General features: G+C 41.3%; 1 protein-coding gene across 1 annotated transcript in view; it reads left to right on the forward strand.

Moving 5' to 3' along the window:
- The window catches only part of LOC147338689 (uncharacterized), a 16,281-nt gene extending 187 nt beyond the window's left edge, over positions 1-16,094 (forward strand). Inside the window, exons 1-3 of the mRNA XM_086264614.1 lie at positions 1-316; positions 13,188-13,313; positions 13,882-16,094. The exon at positions 1-316 is cut by the window's left edge and continues 187 nt beyond it. Of these exons, the coding sequence (XP_086120740.1) occupies positions 305-316; positions 13,188-13,313; positions 13,882-14,145 (402 nt within the window). The 5' untranslated portion in view covers positions 1-304 and the 3' untranslated portion in view covers positions 14,146-16,094. The remainder of the gene's footprint in view (positions 317-13,187; positions 13,314-13,881) is intronic.
- The last annotated feature ends 3,873 nt before the right edge of the window (positions 16,095-19,967 follow it).

Genomic DNA, 19,967 nt, shown 5'->3' on the forward strand with positions numbered 1-19,967 from the left:
GAGAAAGAAAGAAAACCAAAGGGGAGAAAAAAAAAAGAACAATACAAAATTTGTAATTTATTTTATCAACTTTCCTTCTGACGATGCTGTCTGTGTTGAGCGCTCAGTGAATCTGCATTTGACTACTCCGCCTAGGCTCGAGAGTGCAGCCTAGGCGGAGTAGTCGAACGCAGATTCACTGAGCACTCAACACAGACAGGATGGTCAGAAGGAAGAGCGCAGGGCAAGCTAGCGAGACAGAAGTGGACCTCCCCACCCTCATTCAGATCTGGCGTTTGGAATTATTTTGGTTTTCATGTGACGTATGACCCTGAAGGTAAGCGAGTCATGGACTAAAGTAAAACAGTATGTTGGATGTGCCATGCAATGCTCAATTACATGGGTGGGAGCTAGTGTGTTAGCGCAGTTAGCTCGTTAACGTGTTGGCCGTCTAGCCCCTCTGTATAGGGTAGCTCGTTAACGGAGATTTGCCGTGTTGTGGCGTTAAGGTTATTTCAACGAGATTAACCTGAAAGCACTAGTGGGAACACAACGAATATGACTGCACATTTACACCGACATCATCCTAGTGCAAAGACAAAAACAAGCATGCATGCTACAAACTTTAGCCGAGTCATTTAGACAGCTGTTAGCACAGGATTCTCCTTATGGAGACCTGATATGTTTAATATGCTGCTGAGAATATAGCCCAGAAGAAACGGATAGTATAGCTTTTATTTTGGAAAGAGACATTTCTCTGTAATAAACTCTCTTTTCCAAAGATGAGTGATTCCTCAATCAGATACAGGGCTCGCAATATCGCTAGCCCGACGTCCCGGGGCTATCTCTCCCCTGCCTGTCGGGCTATTGTAGGAAGGAAAAATATATGTCAATGCTTTTGCATTCTTTCAGAAATGTAGCTGGGTAATTATGTCATTGGGTGAGCCACTGTCAATATGTGACATATTGAAATCGTGTTTGAATTTGCGCTTGTTTTTTTGCTTTCACTTTGCAATCGCGCGAACTGTGTATAGAGAGCGACAGCACTGATCTGTGAGTGATGATAATTTGTGCACCAATTCCTCTGACATCGTCTTATTAATCGTTAGCTTACTATGCAAACATGACAAGTGAAATCTCCCGCAGCTTAAACATGTGAGAGGTTGATCGCGCAGAGAATCGCTGAGCTTATGTGAGTGCGGCAGGATATATATTTCACTACGATGACCTGGATGATTGAGAACTATCACAGACAGATATATATTTTAGTTCTGCTGAGCCAAATAAGACAGGTCAGGGTGAAGAAGTGACAGCCAAAGAAAAGCTTACCACAAAACGGAGAAGTTATGACAAATCAGACTATAAGGCAAAAAGAAAGTGCAGCTTTATGGTTTCATGGACAAAAGAATTTCTGTGGCTGCAATATGACGAGCTAAAAAACAACACGCACAAGGGTTAGGGTTAAATTTAAAAACTGTACTTTTGTGTTAAAATATATACGTATATATATGTATATATATATACACGTATATATATACACATACATATACATATATATATGTATATATACATATATATATATATATATATATATATGTATATATATATATATATATATATATATATATATGTATATATACATATATATATATATATATGTATATATACACACACACACACACACACACATTGGGTGAATGTGCAGTAGTAGCAGCAAGCAGGTGAATTCTGTACATTAATATGAATAGACATCTGACTATTTTACAGGATAGACAATATAAACATGTTTAAAATTAAAGGAATTTGAAATGTACATTGTTCCTTGGTTTAGTGTCTGGAAGAGAGTCCTGTCTCAGTCAATTATAGATGATGTGAGATGATGTGAGCGGGCGGGTGTGTGTGTTTAGGGCACGGATGGCTTGGGGATAGAAGCTCCTCTTGAGTCTCTCTGTCCTTGCCCGGAAGATGCGGAACCTTCTACCAGATTGCAGAAGCTGGAACAGTTTGTTGCCTGGATGGGACGGGTCCTTCAGTATCTGCGCTGCTCTAGTCCGGCATCTCCTGGTGTAGGTGTCCTGAAGCGGGGGGAGAGCAATCCTGCAGCAGCGTTCTGCTGTACGGATCACTCTCTGGAGAGCTTTTTGGTCCTTCACACAGCTGTTCCCAAACCACAATGTCATGTTCTGTGTGAGGATGCTCTCCACAGCGCCTGTATAGAAAATCCTAAGGGTCTTTGGAGAGACCCTGAACTTCCTCAGTTGTCGTAGGTGATACAGGCGCTGCCTAGCCTTTTTGGTCTGGACCTGAATGTGGGCAGCCCGTGTCAGGTCTGAGGAGATGTGAACACCAAGATACTTGAAGGACTGCACCCTCTCCACTGGAGCTCCATTGATGATAATGGGCTTGTAGTCTCTGTGCTGACCCCTTCTGAAGTCCACCACCAGCTCCTTGGTCTTGCCGACGTTCAGCTGGAGGTGGTTGTCCTGGCACCATGATGCCAGATTCTTCACTTAATCCATGTAGGCCGCCTCATCGTTGTTGGAGATGGTACCCAACACCACTGTGTCGTCAGCAAACTTCACAATGGTATTGGAGCCATGGGTGGCCACACAGTCTGAAGTGTAGAGGGAGTAGAGCAGTGGCGAGAGGACACATCCCTGAGGTGCTCCTGTGTTGATGGTGATGCTGTTGGAGAAGCACCTGCCCACCCTCACCACCTGAGTTCTGCCAGTGAGGAAGTCCAACACCCATGCACACAGACGGCTGTTAAGTCCCAGATCCCTGAGCTTTGTGAACAGTCTGCAGGGCACTATTGTGTTAAACGCTGAACTGTAATCAACAAACAGCATTCGCACATAGTTACCCTGTTTCTTGTCCACGTGGCTGAGAGTGGTGTGTAGGACGTGGGCGATGGCATCCTCTGTGGATCTATTGGATCTGTAGGCGAACTGCAGCGGATCTGTAGTGTCTGGGATGGAGGAGGAGATGATGTTCTTCAGCAGCCTCTCAAACACCTTCATTACTACCGAGGTCAGTGCAACTGGCCGGTAATCGTTCAGGGATGAGGGTTTGCTGTTCTTGGGCACAGGGATGATGGTGGATCTTTTGAAGCATGTGGGGACCACAGACTTCGCCAGGGACTCGTTGCAGATGTAAGTGAACACACCTGCTAGCTGGTCAGCACAGCAGTGCAGCAGACGGCCGGTGATGCCGTCTGGCCCCGCCGCTTTCCTTGTGTTCACTCTCCTCAAAGCCGCTCGGACGTCATGCTCCGCGATGCTAGTCACCGGTCTCTTGCTGATGACGTCACTGTCCTCGGTAGTCAGGCGGTAGATAGCATTAGCCGCCTGGCTAACCTCGAAACGGGCGTAGAACTGATTCAGCTCGTTGGTGAATGCAGAGCCGGCGTTGATCGGCGCAGTGTCCCTGGCTTTGTAGTCCGTAATGGTGCGTAGTCCGTGCCACATACTCCGTGTGTCCCCCTGGTGGAAGCGGGACTCCACACGTTCCCGGTACCGGCGTTTAGCATCTCTCACCGCACGCCGCACACCGTATGAGGCCGCTTTGTAGGCGCTCATATCGCCAGTGGCGAGACCCGCGTTGTAGGAGGCGGTCCTGGCGTTTACTGCAGTGCGGATCGATCTGTCCATCCACGGTTTCTGGTTTGGGAATGTGGTGACTCTCGCAGTGGGGATAATCTCCTCCGCTAGCATATTGACGAAGCATACTGCTACTTCCGTAAACTCGTTGATGTCGACTGCGCATGCTCTGAACATGTCCCAGTCGACGTCGTTGAGTGCGTCCAGTAGCGTAGCTATTACCTCATTCTATTTCATTAATGTCCAACACCAGTAAACCTTTGGGTCATAGATGCAGCCCCCTGCCACTAGCACTAAAAAAATGTAAAGGATGGACATTTAGTAACAGTGACATCACCTGTTTGCTTCAGAAGTCCTACTTGAAACTTCAACATGAGCATTTCACACTCGCCATCCTGCTTGCATAAAAATCAGATGTAAGGTGTGGCTCCGACTGTGAAACTGCACTTGAGACTGATAAGTTGTTAGCTAATGAGCAGTTTGATACAACAGATCAACTAGTACAATTTCTTACCACAGGTAATCCTCCATTTTAAAACATGGTTCGGCACATTTACAAAATAGATTTTGTAAATCTTGATTTTAAGTTTTTTTCAGGATGACCCAAAATGGGTGACTGAGCTCATGAATTAATCAGTAAAATGTTTACAGAGTTCAAGGCTGAAAGCAATTTTCCCATAGACTTCTATAACACTGGAAGTTTTCTGCGACCACAACTATCGCCATCGGGTGGCCTTCAAAAAGAATGCAGGAGTAAAGTCCTACATTTGCTTCATTTATCATAACAGAATCTAATGTAGAAGGACTTCTGCCCCATGATTTAGACTGTCATATCAGTTGGAAAGGAACTATGAAGCTTCTGCAGTACTAAGGTCTAAATAACTTGATCAAGCAAGGGCGTCCACATAAAGTTAGCCTACAAATAAAGTAAATAAATAAATAAAAACATGCTTTTCATTTCTAATTTCAGTTTTTAAAAAAAGTTCAAAGAATGGGACCTATAATAATAATGGATTGGATTTATAGCACTTTTCAAGGCACCCAAAGCGCTTTACAATGCCACTATTCATTCACTCTTGCATTCACACACTGGTGGAGGCAGCTACGGTTGTAGCCACAGCTGCACTGGGGCAGACTGACAGAAGCGAGGCTGCCATATCGTGCCATCGGCCCCTCTGGCCAACACCAGTAGGGTAAAGTGTCTTGCCCAAGGACACAACGACCAGGACAGAGAGCCCGGGGATCGAACCGGCGACCTTCCGTTTACAGAAGCGCTTCCCAACCCCCTGAGCCACAGTCGCCACTGGAATTGTTGCCAACTGTTTTGTACATATTCCCAATATTCCCAAAATAATACCAATTTTTAATCACTGAGACCATCATTCCAATCAGGGGCAGAGACTAATGCAGTGATATAGACATTATCAAGCGCCACCTTCCAACCCGCAAAACCTTCATGAACAGCAACAGCATCACTGCCAGCAACTGACCATGTCTCTCTGTTATCAACTTTTTGTCCACATTTGTTCTTGCACAAATGACCAGCTTCCCATTATATTCTGATAAAATGAAACCCAGTCTAAAGAAATAAAGATTATTAAATGCATGAACTATCAATATAGGTTACCGAATACCAAAGGAATAATTCTAAAATGACCTAAAATATTTAAATCGCTTCACAGGATACAGACAGCTTACATGCACTACCAGTAAAATATGATGTAAACTAGTATCTTTAGAGACATCAAAAATAGAAAGGATCAAAGGATCAACAAGATGTGTGTGCAGGTGAAAGAGAATGAAAAGCTGAGATGGGCAGAGCTTGAGAAATTGGAGATTCCAACTCACTCTCGCCCATTTTCACCTCCCATTATCTGATTAGCCTCCCATTTCTTCCCCATCAGTGCAGTGACCTGGATTTCAGTAGGATAGTGATGGTCAGCCAGGGCGGGGTCTGGTGAGAGGGGGCAAACCATTTGGGGGTGGTGGAACCATAAATCAGCACCAGCGGGAGAGAAGAGTGAGGGGGATTTATATAGATGTTGTGCTTGGCCAGCCCACTTGTGGACACCGTGATGAATTCACAAGCACATTGCCAAGGCAAACTACTTCATTATACTATGGCCCAGTGGTCATTAATCTCCCTAGGAGGCCAGCATCCTGGGGGATCGCCAGACCAGAGAATTTATTCAGGCCTGGAGGTACCCATTTCATTAGCCATTCAATCTGTTCAACCACCAACCCCTCCCCTTCATTCCCGTATCTGTCTCTACTTTCCATCACTGTAGTTAATAATATTTAAGTGGTTGTTCTTACAGAGTGTTATCTTTATTATTATGAAAAATGCTCATTTTCCCAATATTTACCAAAATTCTCATTGTATTTGCAGCTTTCAATTGTCTGGAGGGGGTTGGGCGGGTCAATAAGCATTGGCATCGGTTAATTGTATGGCATGTTTATCACTGTACAAAACTGTGTTTCTTCCATTTGTTCTGCGATTACTGCAGCGAGCAAAGAAAAAAAGGAAAAAGTTGCATTTCTGTTGCTGCTGTTACACCAGTGCTGCAAATAGAGGCGTAAACCCTCCAGTAAATGTCACAATTAGGTACGGCAGGATGGAAACAGAGAATAGATTCCCAGAGGTAAACTCTCAACTGCTTACTTCAGTCCTGTAACCTAATGGTGTCATTACTGGAGGGCAAGTGCTACTGGCCCAACATGCATGGAGGGCCACCATGCAATGATTACTTATTTATGTTGGGAATCCTTATTCCACAAATACATAGCGAAAACAAATATGATGTCCCCTCTGTCAATTACAGTGATCAAGCATATGTGCCTGGATGAAGACACACAGCACACATGCTTAAAGATCAATCGGAGCGCACTGTGACAGCAAATATTGGAAGATACTGATATTTATCTTTGGAAGAGACTTTTCTAAAGAATGAAAATCAGTTGTAAAGCCTAAATGTGTAACTGCCAACTGGTTACAGTCTATCAAATTATTATTATTGTTGTTGTTATTATTTATGTTTGATAGACATATACAGTCTCAGGAAACCTACACTGTTCATAGATCACAGGGAATTCCTCCCATGTTGTGAGTTCTGTAATATCACCATGTCAGCCCTGAACACTCCTATGATCTGACCGTGGGTCTGAAATGGAGGGAAGTCTTCATTTTCCATCTCCCGATGTTTCTATGTTTCTCTCTCCCTGAAGGGTTTAACCATATATACGTGGAATAATTTCATCAACCATGCTACGTCCCGACGGACCCTTTCCACTTTAAACACTTAACGGGCTAAATAAATAATGATGGCTTACACACTGTGTGTGTGTGTGTTAACGTTAACGGCACCAGCCACTAGCCCCGGGTCCCACAGCAGCAGGAGTCCTTAAAGCGAATAATTTGCTTCCGTTCAGGCCGCCACACTGTAGCCATTCGCCAAGCAGATTATGGGCCTTTAAGTAGCAGCCAGGCCTGAAATGTGACTCTAGGGCCCACAAGCTGTCAGAGAGGAGGCAAGACTCCTTGGAGAGAAACTGTAGGATAGGGACAGAGAGCGATGGAGACTGACAGTTAGGGAAAAAGATAAATCTATAAATATGAATGCAAGAGAAAGACTGAAGGGGAGTTGATGTGGTGTGAAATAAAACAAAAGAGCAATCTCATTATCTAGTGTGTTTGATGAAGCAGGCAACTGTTCAAAATAATAAAAGGCTGAATCTGCTGATAATGAAGAAAAAACAGCCTCAATGTCACTTGCGAAGTGACGGTGATTGTTTCAAACACATGTTTTATGTCATACTTTTTTTGGCAACTCTGATCAGAATCTGCTGTGGAGGAATGACAGAGAATGAGGTTTTGATAACCAAGATTAAAAGTTAAGAGTTTTTGAATTTGACCAAACTACAGTCAGCATCTGTTTCCAGCACAATGGTCCATGGGATCTCCTTCGTCATTCCATTTGTTATGCGGCAATGATAACATACAGACTGTTACGAACTTAAAGTTTAGACAATGTATCTCTATACACACACTTGAGACAAAGTGTGTACTGATTACCACTGAATATTTGTGACAATAAATTTTAAGTATGTCACTGGAAAAATTTGGTATGCATACGTAGTATCAATAAGAAATGGGTGCCTAAAAGTCCAAATTAAGAATTGCCCATCACCTGACATCAAAAATGTCACGCATTCTCCAAACATCTCCATAATTTCAAAGTATTTTTAAAGAAACACTATAGAAAGAAAACATAATTTCGCAGAACCAGTCAATTAAGACAGCAGTTTCTATCCTGCTAAGGCGAGGGGCTTACAGTTACAATAACCCAATTAAGATATCAGATTTTAATTCAAACCGTTCAAAAAATCAATTGAATCTTTCCGTAAACCCTTTCCTCTGGTTTTCTTTGTAATCTCAGCACGTTTTGATTTAACTGCACATTTCACTCCAAACCCCGAGCTCCAGTAAAACCCTGGAGAAAGCTAGACACCATCAGTTGATCTATCGTGCCATCTCCACGCTGAGGAGAGGACTAAAACATCAAATCCACCACCCTCGAAATGACATCTGAACATCAATACATGGTCCCCGCCCCTCCGATGTGACAGTAAAAGCCGTATTGATTTCCGCCCGGATTAAGGATTCTGCTGGGAGCAATTTAAACATACAAGCTGAAGTCTCCGGGCCAGTGGTGAGTGATGTCTTTCACCATGTATAATCAAATTGAAGGCCTGCATTTTGGAGGAGTGGTTGTCCAGATCAGTAAAATTTAAAGAGATGGAATAAGATACCTAAACCAAAAAGAGAACCGATAAGAGTGGATAAATAGATTACGAAGACTAAAAACAAACAAAGCAAACTCCAGTGGCTCCCTTTTTCTCCCTGTTCAGTATCTACAGTCTGCTGAGGTCTACCTAATGCTAAAGCTAGCAAGCTTGGTTCAAACACCTGGCACTGTAGCCAGCAATTAGCTGAGTTTTATTGGTGAGGCACCATTGTAAATAGCTCCATTAATAGCAGTGGATGTAAATTTTAAAACAGGGGGATGTTTTATGACGAATAAATTTGCGACCTACTGTTGCTGTCACCGCCACTTTTCACTCCTCCCACGCAAATGGCAAATGTCGCACATGCGCTGAAGTGTTACCTCAACAGGAACCTTTGACTGCAGGGCCTAAACTCAATGGAAGAAAGCATTAGTCCTCGGCGTAATTTTTCCCATAATTTCAGTAACAACAACAACATAAACAACAAAAGATAGAAAAACTCAGGTTGCATAATTGCCCAATTGGTGAATAACTATAGTGAATAAAGTTCAGCATTTTTATGGTATGCTAGGATTACCTATCATTTTCATGGTGGTTTCTCAACAAATGATAAGCTGAAGCTGAATTTCTGCTGTAAAATAGCAAACAAACATTTGGTTTTAGTCCTGCAGGCATTTACAAATGAAGGGATTTCACTGGGAAACTTGTAATATTTCAAGATATGTGTTTTTATATTCATATCCATATGTCTTTTATGTTTTAAGAAGATTTGAAGCAATTCCAAAAGGTTATAAATCACATAGTGGCAGCTCATATCAGTGAAAAGTTTTTTTTTGCATACTCATACATTATACTCCAATCAGCATGTCTCTTTCTGCCTTTGAGGTTATTACAAGCAACTTTAACATCATTCATGACCCTGTTATTTACACAAGCAAGACAGATGCACAGAGGCACCTACAGATGTGAAGCAAATACTTGCGCACGTACACATCCATTCACTTCATCCAGATTTTCCTTCCCCCAGCTGCGCAGCAGTGCTGAGGCCATGTATCCTGATGGCACTGATGGTGCTTCATGCTGCCCTCAGGTCTCTGAAGGTTAACTCCCTGACCTCTGCGGTCTCCTGGTTGAGGGTTGCTGTGATAGATAGGCCTGCTCAGAGATAGAAATAATGTCCTATGTAGCGCAACAACAAAAAACTATATTTTAACCAGTGTTTTATAGCTAGTAATAGATAGAAGTCAGTATATTTTAACAAAGCAGTTTAAGGCATCATCCTGCGAGGGGTGTTTTGAATGCTTGGCCTCCAGTGAACTCTATTTAATTCTTTACGGCCTGTATTGTCATACCTTGTGCCTTCTAGACAATTTTAAACAATACACCACCAGGTGAAACTACCTGGTTGGGGAGAAGAAAAGCCAAGCAAACTGTTGTTTTCCTCTGCAGTAAGAGTCACAAAGCAAAGAAAGGGGAAACATAGAATTTTAAAAAGGAGAAAAAAACAGGTGAAACAGTGCAAGGAAGTCAATGAATAACAATGTTTGGGGCCAAAAATAAATTACATGACGCTCAGTGTTGCAGAACAATCAAAGCTTAGGCGAGTTCTGAACATGCATGCACTTGAACTTGGCTAAATGTTGCTCTTGAACTACTGATAGGCACTGGGAAAAACAAGCCATTAAAGCCAGTTCAGGTAAACAAAATAGGACTCCAGCGGGAACAAGCAACATTGAAAGAGCTGGGGGGTGGGGGAGAGTCTTTGAAGTGGCTCAGAGTATTCCCCTGACACTTCTGAGATATTTATTTGAATAATGTGCAGATTCACACCCGAATGAGCAGAGATCTGTACAGTGGGTGGGAAGATGACAAGGTTTAATTTTCAACTCTACTGAGGAGTAGTGAGAGGGAAGTAGGAAGAGAGAGGAAAGAGCAGCAGGGGAATTAAAAAGAGAGACGGAGGGGGAGCAAAATACAGAGCTAGATATGAGATGAGGAAGGTTGATGGAGGTATATCAGATTCCCTAAAAACATTTTGACATTTTAAACCTAAGGCAGTTTGCAGGCAGTAAATAAAGGGAAGGGAATCAATAGCAGTCAGTGATAAGGGGATAAAGCAGCTAAATATGAAATACTGCCTAACAAAATGGTATGGATTTCCAATGGGGCCATGTGACACAAGCTGCTTTGAAATGCAAATAGTAACTTATGCACATTGTCCTTCTCAGGCCTTGCAACCTATTGATCGGCTAAAACAAATTCTATTGATCATTGAATATTTAATGGCGATAATTAAATCTCTCATGGAGGTACTTACACCCCATTTCCAGTTTTTTATCTTCTTACTCAGGAGACCTGCCTTTGACTCACTAACGCTCTCAGGCTCTGTAAAGAACCACATGCAGCTAATTGCAATAAAACTGGGTATTGAGTTCATGTTGAGAATATTGTGTAGGTTGTTTCCTGTCAATCTGCATGTCCCAACAGGAGGAGAGCATTTCTCCTAAAAGTTTAAGGTGAAAATCACCTTGTAAAATTCTAAAGGATCTGGATAAGCAAATGTAGAACAATGTTCTTCTTGGTTGCAACATTTCAGTCAGTTAATGTACTAAGAATTATACACAATCTGTAGTAAATTTAGACAACAAAAGAAACAAAAACATATGCCTCCACAAAGATACAGAATAAAGGGTTTAGAAGGTGTTTGCAGAATGGAGTGCTTCTTCTTTTTGGGGCAGGTGAAGTAGATTTGGTGTAGATGTCATTCTAGTTTCACTGTGAGTTTGATACACTGTGGTGTCCTTCGCTGCCTTTATGAATCTTCTTATATAGAGATTTTTTTTTCATGCCACTATGATGTGAATAACTAGAGTTTATACCGTAGTTAGACAAATGTGTGTCTGTTCTGAATTAGAATTTTGATGTATATTGTTATGATGTGGTGTTTCTTTCTTTTCAATTACTTGAGTCAGCATTTGTTTAGTAGATAAAAATGCCATCTGAATGCTGCTTCAGAGTATTCAACTACTCTTTTGGAGAAAAAAGTTTACATAATGTCACAGCTTTTTTTAATTTGCCTGCATGGCTATGAAGTATCATCCGAAATTTATCAGAAATATTTCTTCTTAATCTTGCGTGTTGTAAGTTTTATTGATCTTTGTCCAAATATTTCCAAAAATAGGACAGATTTTAAGTGTGGCCTCAAACTTTAGACAACTCTGCATTTTTGTATGTTACTATTTCTTACAGTTCTGTTTTATCTTGTTTATTTAACCTTCCTGCCTTCTTGGGACCTTTTTGTGCCACTGCTATGTGTTAAATGGCTGCCATTTCCACTGTGTTCAGTGGAATATAACCAAACTTGCCACAGGATAGTTTTTACCTGTCAATGTTAATATTCCAGTGTGAATTCCTTAAATCAGCCTAAAATGGCTGAGCAGCAGAAATCCCCACACCCATCACCCTGGGGACCATTTTCTGCCCATTGACTTCCATTATAAACGCTATTTTTCAACCCCAAATTATCATCATATGATTTTATTTTTTTCTTCTTTTCTTGGATGTCAATGAAGACTCAGGGCCTTGAAGTTTTAATTTTTTAATTGCAAAAAAAATGCAAAAAAAATAATGGCAGGTCAAAATGTATGTTGGTGCCAATCTTTGGTCCATCTAAAGGCCTACTTATAATGACAATCACATATTACTTCAACTGGTTTTTTGTGGAAATATTTAGTTTCGTTTTTTGGTTTTTGGGGCTTATAACACAGGGCGCTCATGTAATAACACTGGGATTTGAAGGGTTAAAACAACGAAAATATAATTAAAACTTTACATGAATATTTCAGGGAGAAGTAGTTTTACAAGGTTGGCTAATTTAAAGTGGAATAAAATATGGATATATGGTCTTTTTATGGCGTGGCTGAGAATGGTCCCTAGGGTGATGGGTGTGAGTTTTTTAAAGGATGGCAGGAGGGTTAACTCCTTCAGTAAATACTAATTCTACTGTATAAAAAGAGCTAATTTGTAATTTGGCCAAAGTCCTGCTCGGATTTTCTTGCGGTATACCTAACTTCCCCCATTTATTCAGTGCAAGTATGCCTTCTGTACAAAAATGTACTGCGCATAGAAAACAGACGTTCTTCTGGTATGCATTGTGTTTTTCCAATAATAACAGGAAATGATACAAAACTATCTCTAAAACCACAATACATCATTTTGTTTTAATGTCTCTCGGCTGTTGAATAAACAAAGTGCAATGTAAAAAAATCCTGCTTTATAAAAATTCACTCTATTATGTACTTGTTATACAAGAATGAAATTCAGGTATCAGCGGTATAGGAGTATGTTAACCATCTGTGGCTTTTATATTACAAAGGACAAAGTTTAATACCCATGATGGCAAGTTGTTGCTCAAGCTCTCAGGCGCGTTGTCTCTTTGCTTTTCAGGAGCCACAAACTGTCCTCATACTGTTAGGGCACAAAAAAAATGCGAGAGAAAAAAAGTCTCCTTAATTGAGTGACATAATTTATTACATTAAAAGACTGGCAAACAGGAAAAGGTTGCTGTCAGGATAACATTAGAGGGCAGCTCTCATTGCATGGGCCAGTGTTAAACAAAGTGCCAATCAATAGCCCTTTTATTAGTGACCACAATCAATGTACCACTGACTCAGTGAGCCAATTAACGTTATCGATCACAGACGAAAGAGAAGAAGTGAAGGGGACGAGGGCAAAGTATTGAGATAGCAAAGAAAATACAGGGGACGATAGGAGAGGACGAGCTGCAGTGCTTTCCTCAGGTCTTGTTTTCCTTCTCATCTGTAGGGAGGAGGAGGGGGAGGTTGGCTGTGGAGTGAGAAGACCAGATTCCCACCAAGTGAGAGGCCCCAGGGATCTGCAGCTGAAGACACCCTGACAGAAAGCAGAGGCCCACATATCTCCCAGGAGGAAGTGAGTATGTGTGTGTGTCTGTGTAGTAGTGGCAAGGAGTGGAGTTCAGGGGAAGCTGCTGCCCACCCTATACACCCACACTCTCGTGCACATCATTTACTAGCACGGGGGGTGAGCTGTACTGGGAAAGCAGCACTACTTGTCTTCTCACCGTTGGTTCTGAATAGTAATGAGGTCACAGCACTCTAAGGTCTCTGTGCATGCTCAGCTCCAACTTCCACTCCAAGTGGGTGACCAGTGTGCATGTGTGGGCCTGTATGTGTGTGACCGGCTTGGGGATGTACATTACATAATTTCCTAAGGTCTCTGTATGACACAAAAACTGCATGCGACATTAACAGTCAGGGATGCTGAATTTGTCTAAACTTCCCACTCATTACGAGGAACACTTTGGAACACGTTTACTCATGCAACAATATTTTTTTGTTTTTCTGATTACTTATGGATTCAGTCATCTTTACTCTATGTTATTCTCATAATTTGTGCAACAATAAGTTCACACCCTCACAATAGCGCTGCTGATATTCAAGTACCCCTTGTATTTTCATTTGGTGTCCTGTTCCCAAAGAGAAAGGGGTCAGGAGGACATCTGCTTCATGTCAGCTGGCAGTATAGTACTTGTCTCAGGGGTTATCGGGCTCCCTCTATCAGGCTGTGGTTGGAACATGGACCTCTCCTTCCTGAAGGAAACCCTCCGAACCAGCGTGTCGACAGCTTGAGAAGGTGCGACGGAGAAAGAAAAGAGGAAAGTTTGGATGGGGCTGGAAGGAAGATGACAGAGGCAAGGATGAGTAGGAGAGAAATACAGCAAATTACTGTGGGGTTTTTTTAGATACGGTAGGACCAACACCCTGTATTGTATTGTAGTTTACCCTACTAAATTTTTCCATGTTACTTTGCTGATATTAATAAAAGGAAAGCCCAACAGAATATTTAAAATTATATTTTAGATGCTGAAGAAAACTCTCCATTTTAATTGTTGGTTTCAATGTATAAATAGAAAATGTGCACAATTAGTGATATTATTTATCACCATATCTATTTATTTTTATATAATTATCTGATGAGCATTTTTGGAAGTCCCTCCATAATGATAAAAGTTCCACATGTTGTCTATTTATCTGTAAGTCTGATCTTGTCAACTCACGGGACAAAATCCACGAAAGTTTAATATCAAGCTTCCAACAATACTGGAAAATAATAAGGGAAAAATACACATAATCTCATATATCTTACAACAGAAGTAGACATTACTCTTGCATTCACAAATGGTGAGTTAAGGAGCTGTTAATAATTAAATGGCATATTATTTATTGTCCTTTAAAGCTTTAAAGACCCATTAAACTTCAAAACTACTTCAGAATGAACATAACAAACTCAATATTGTTCTCACTGATGCTGTTCTGTCTTCTTTGTATTACTCTTTGTATTCATCTAGTGATGAGTACAATAACTGAAAGGCAGTACTTTAGCCTTTTGAGGATTCATTGATAGTCTATATGTCTACCATCAACTGGATTACATTAGTGCTGACAAAGATGGGGATAAAGGTAAGCAGAGAGAGAGACCAAGTATACTGTACTCCGTATATCCCCTCTTTGTGATTCAAGGTTTGCACTTCATCTGGACTGCTGTAGTGCCCCTGTGTGTATGCTACTTTTAAACTAAGTACAGAGACACGATAGTGGAAGAGAGAATGAGAATGTCATATACAGTATAACAGTGGTTGCCACACCACCTACCAAGATTGCACTTAGACAAGATAGTTGAAGTAAAGTCAAGGACTTAAAGGTCCGATAAGAAAAAAGAAGACAAAAGTAAGAGTGATTGAGAGAAAGAAGGAGAATGAAAAAAAGGCAATGCAGACAAGCTGCAGTATGTGAAAATACCGTTAGTGATGTGAAAGCTTCAGATGAAGTGGAGCGAAGTGAGCCCCAAAGCCAGGGCTAAGTGAGCAGATTAGAGAGACCGCACAGTGGTATCACTCTTCCACTGCATTTTCTGTCCCACTGGCAAAGGTCAAGCACGTACTACAGCCACACAGTGTACATACTGCAGGTATGTACACACAGTCATACAGACAAAAAAAAGTGTTAATGAAAATAACATCACCAATTTGAGCCAATAAAAAGGCTCATGCTTGACACACAAATGGCAATGTGGCATATTGTAAAGTGGGTAGTTTCAATGACCCCTTTAACATTCTCAGCTCACATGGCTGCTTCTGCAAAACCAGGTATAAAATCTGTGCTGTTATCAGCCCCAGTGCGTTTGCATTTTACAAACCAGAGTAAAGGTATAGTTGTAATGCCATTCTTATTATCTCATTATGAGGAAACAGATTATTATGAGAAACCAATTACAATAGCATAAGAATTTAAAGGTTTCAATGCAAAATGTGTGTTGGCCGGCTTCTGACAAAATACTTGTAAGTTAAGCCCTGATGATAGACATTGCCCTGTGTTTCAACCAAAGGATTTAATCATTTCTTTAAAATGTGTATAATACTGTGTAGTTGAAAATGATTTTTGATACATAAGACAATGTTAGATATTATTTTCTTCATTCAGTACATCCACAGTGTTAACAGAACAATTTTTGTTTCACCACCACATGATCGAAAAGTGCTAAAGAACCCAGCTGACCCCCAGCTTGACAACCCTGGCTCAAGTTCCTTTTTCTTCAGTTTTATAGCTTCTATGCCTTGTTCTGGTGACAGTATGATCAAGTGCAAGAGGTTTCGTTACTTTTGTAATGTGTGAACTTTATATTAAAAATAATAATGACAAAATAATAGTGCAAATTATTTATTCTCACTTTTGCTGCTGCTAGGTAAAGCTGTTGCTCTAGTTTGTCACTGATGTACACTTCAATCTCTCTGTGTTCTTTCCCCTATTTAGCCTAGAGGTAGCACTGTATATTTACTCTCAACACCTTGGGGTGACATTACTGTGCTTGCTGCTGCTGCTGCTTGGAATTTAAGCTGCGCTCCTTACCAAAGAGCTGTGTTACAGCCCCCTTAGACACAGCCGGAGCCGATTTGTTTTCCCACAAGCAATGTAAACACAACACTTGTTGAAGGACCCTCATTCACCATATATTTAAAAGGAATACCTTGTCGCCCCACCTTTGCCTCCTGCACCACTTTCTTTTCCATATTTTACTCCTTATCGTCCTCAGAATAAATAGCCTTGAAATAAGTAGAAGGCATGTCTACAATGTGGACATCCCAACTTCAAAATGTAAAACATCTTGAACTGAGCAGGGTAAGAGGATATAAAAAGGAGTATAAAAAGGAGCCAAGTTATATTTCAAGGATACTGGCTCCTGCTAAGACATGTTCAAGTTCATCCAGGAAATGGGGGTCTGTGGAGATCAGATCCAATCTTCTTGCTTTCTCCAAAGTAAGCTTGACAATCAGCAAATCAGAAATTAGCCTCAACATCTTAAAATAGAAACATGAGTAGCTGTTTTTCCCCCTTGTTTGCTGTAATCTGATGACGCATTTGCAATGAGGCCAAGGTCAGGGTGGATTCAGCAACCATGTACAAACTATTTTACTTGACCAAGCAAAAAGGCTAATCAAAGGTATATGATTTCATCTTCTCCACAGTTAAAAGACTCGTTTCATGTTGGCGAGCATGTAACATCTGCTTTAAGTTGAATAGAGTCAGGCTGGGGGTGCCCCATTCTTTTTCCTTTCTTCTGCTCACAGAGCTTAAATTGGGACAGAAAACAAATCGGAATAACCACATGAGAATGCAAATCCAACTGATGAGGCTGAAACTGTAGGAAGCAAAAAGCGTAACATCATACTGGAAGATACTGGATTTTGGTTGTGTGAACTTGTGTTTTCCACTAAATATAAACAGGATTTGATTTTCTCTGCTTTCTTATAACCTTAAGATTGAAACATGGAATATTTTGTGTAACTTTCAGATGCAATAAATTCACCAAGGAAAAAAAAACATCCTCAGTTATGGGTAGAACTTCTTATATTGTTCTTGTAGAAGTTTTTGTATTTATACTGCATCACACTGGGAGTTTCTGAAACACTGTTTGTCAAGACCACATTCAAAAGATTTCAGATTTCTGTCCACAAATGCAATAATACACATCATTAGCTCTGCGGCCTGACACACTGTGGCTGAAGACAAAGACAAATGCTACAGGAAAAAAAATTTTTTAAGCTGCATCTGGATTTAGTTGGGAGTCAACCACTGACTAAGCAGCGATTTAAGAAGAGAGGGCTCAAACAACTGAACTTTCATTGGTAAAACTGTGATTTCCACCTTAGCTCTTGTTGTGACTTGGGCATCCATGCAACCCACACAAAAATCAATCTGGTACCAGTTAGTGCTGACTTGAAACACTTACCTGGGCATGAAATCAATCAGGCAGATTTTCATATACCTCTAGCAAAAGCAAAGGCTACTTGATTATGGTAACCAGCTGATTACTATGTGTCTTTGGCAAGCGGGGCAATCAAAACACACACACGCGCGCACACACACGCGCACACACGCGCGCGCACACACATATATCAATCAGTGTTTATCTGTACACTGTAATACAAGACTAATTCACCTCACTACACAGCTTTGCTCTTTGGCTTTAACCCTTCTATTGGTGTTTCATTGACCTATGGGAGTAAAATCAAAGAGGAGGCTTATAGGAAGAGAGACATTTCCCTGCATTCCACTGGGCTTCTGAACTTCCAGCTGAACTACGAGCATGTGTTAAATGCAACACTGATGTTATCAAAATTGACACTGCTATGTTACGAGAGAAAAGAGAGCAGCTCAGCATTCTCCATCACCATACACCCACGTTTTATGCACGCACAGCCACTGAAAAGTTCACAGCCCTAACTCGCTGCCAGGAACAGAAAAGAAAAATCCAAAACAATCTTTATTTATTTTTTTTATTCTTAAAGAAGAGCAAATCTAACTGTCAGCTCAGTGAGGATTATTTCACCATGGCTGGCTCCCCAACTTCCCCTCCCGTAATCCACCCAAAAAACTCTTGGTGAAGCCTTTCAAAACAATTTATGCAAACAAACATCAAGCTCAGCTATTTGTATTGGCACCATTTTGCAGTAAACCAGACTGAACCAGGACCAGATGGGGCTGGGCCTTTTTAGTCTCCATGTGGTGCAACACTAGCTCAGCAGACACACTCAACGAAGAGCTCTGTCTTTGTACTGAGGAGTGTTTCAATATTTATACCACGTTTCATCACTTCCCCCACTTCTAGGTCTGTATATGTATATATGTGATGGATTACAGCACGGACAGATAAAACCATAATAAATATATTGCAGCCATTTTGCTATTGTATCGTAATATTTTTTTCACAAATTTTAATTGTTTACATTGAATGCATCCTAACCCAGACCATGATTTATATGTGTTTGGCTACTTCAACAACAAGATAATACAATAATGTTGAAATCAATTTGGACAAGATTCCCTGCTGAGGATGTATGGCCATACATGAGAGAAAAGATGCCAACACATAGCATGACTGGTCCAGCGCTGACAGCAGTGGCTGTACTGCGGCCGGTAATTGGACTGACAGTAATAGGAACTGTCTTTCAGTCTCCGTGGGCCCTAGCAATAGGCCACAATGCTGCTGTGGATTTAGCAGCTGCAGTCAGATGGAAACCATGTAACAGCAGTTTACCCTGTCTTCCCTTTTCTTCCTACATTTGAACGCTGACATGATCATTTATGAGTTGAGTGAATTTCATGGCCCTTGGGCCCTTGATTCCGGGTCACACGCCAACATGCGATTTTAGAATACACGATTGTCAATGAGAAAATGAGCCCTCCATTCATCATTCCTGAAGAGTTTCTTTTTCTTTCCTTTTCTTCTTTTTTTGAAGATACATGTATTTACCCGGCAGCAGCACTTTGCTGCTGCTGGCCCTCTGCCTTGAGGGAAGGTTCGGTTAGAAGTCAGCACCCATCTCAACGAAGACCACACATACACGCACATGGGCATGATAGCAAGGTGTTAGCATAGAAATACTCCATATTATCAGTGGCTGAAGTGACATTTGTGATCATGACTATTTTCAAATTTCAAAGTTAATACACAAGAAAGCACAGATGTCGTATTGTTGCCATAGCATGCAGCAACATGGATACACAACACTTGCGAACAAGAGTTCACATGGACAAAAAGCCTAAGGCCTCCACATAAAAGCTGACACGAGGAAACATACACCATATGACTGACCTACAGCCTGCTTGTATACTCAAACATAGACCTCCTGATACCACGTGGAGAAAATAGATACAAATATTTCCCACTCTGTCCTTCTCTCTCCCTCGCTCTCTGCCTATCTCTCTCTCTCTCTTGCACACGTCTACACTCACACAAACTGTGTAACAAGGCTCTCTCTCCATAAGCAGTTATTTCCCAGAGTTACTGCCAGGACTCCCTCTCTCACTCAGTGACAAGCAACAAATCCCTGACACCACCACTGATGATAGCTTTACAGTAGAGCCTCAAGGGGACTCTGCCAGCCAGCACACACAAACAACACACATGCCTGCATATCCACACACTCCTTCTCTCTCACTCACTCACATATTGCATCCCGTGAGCCTCAGGGGCCTCTGAGACACAGGGCTCCCAACAAAAAAA

The sequence above is a fragment of the Aulonocara sp. 'chitande type north' Nkhata Bay genome, linkage group LG1 (genome assembly GCF_057382095.1).
Source record: "Aulonocara sp. 'chitande type north' Nkhata Bay isolate Kocher_YH1m ecotype deep benthic linkage group LG1, A_spYH_male_GT1.1, whole genome shotgun sequence".
Classification (NCBI taxonomy): domain Eukaryota; kingdom Metazoa; phylum Chordata; class Actinopteri; order Cichliformes; family Cichlidae; genus Aulonocara; species Aulonocara sp. 'chitande type north' Nkhata Bay.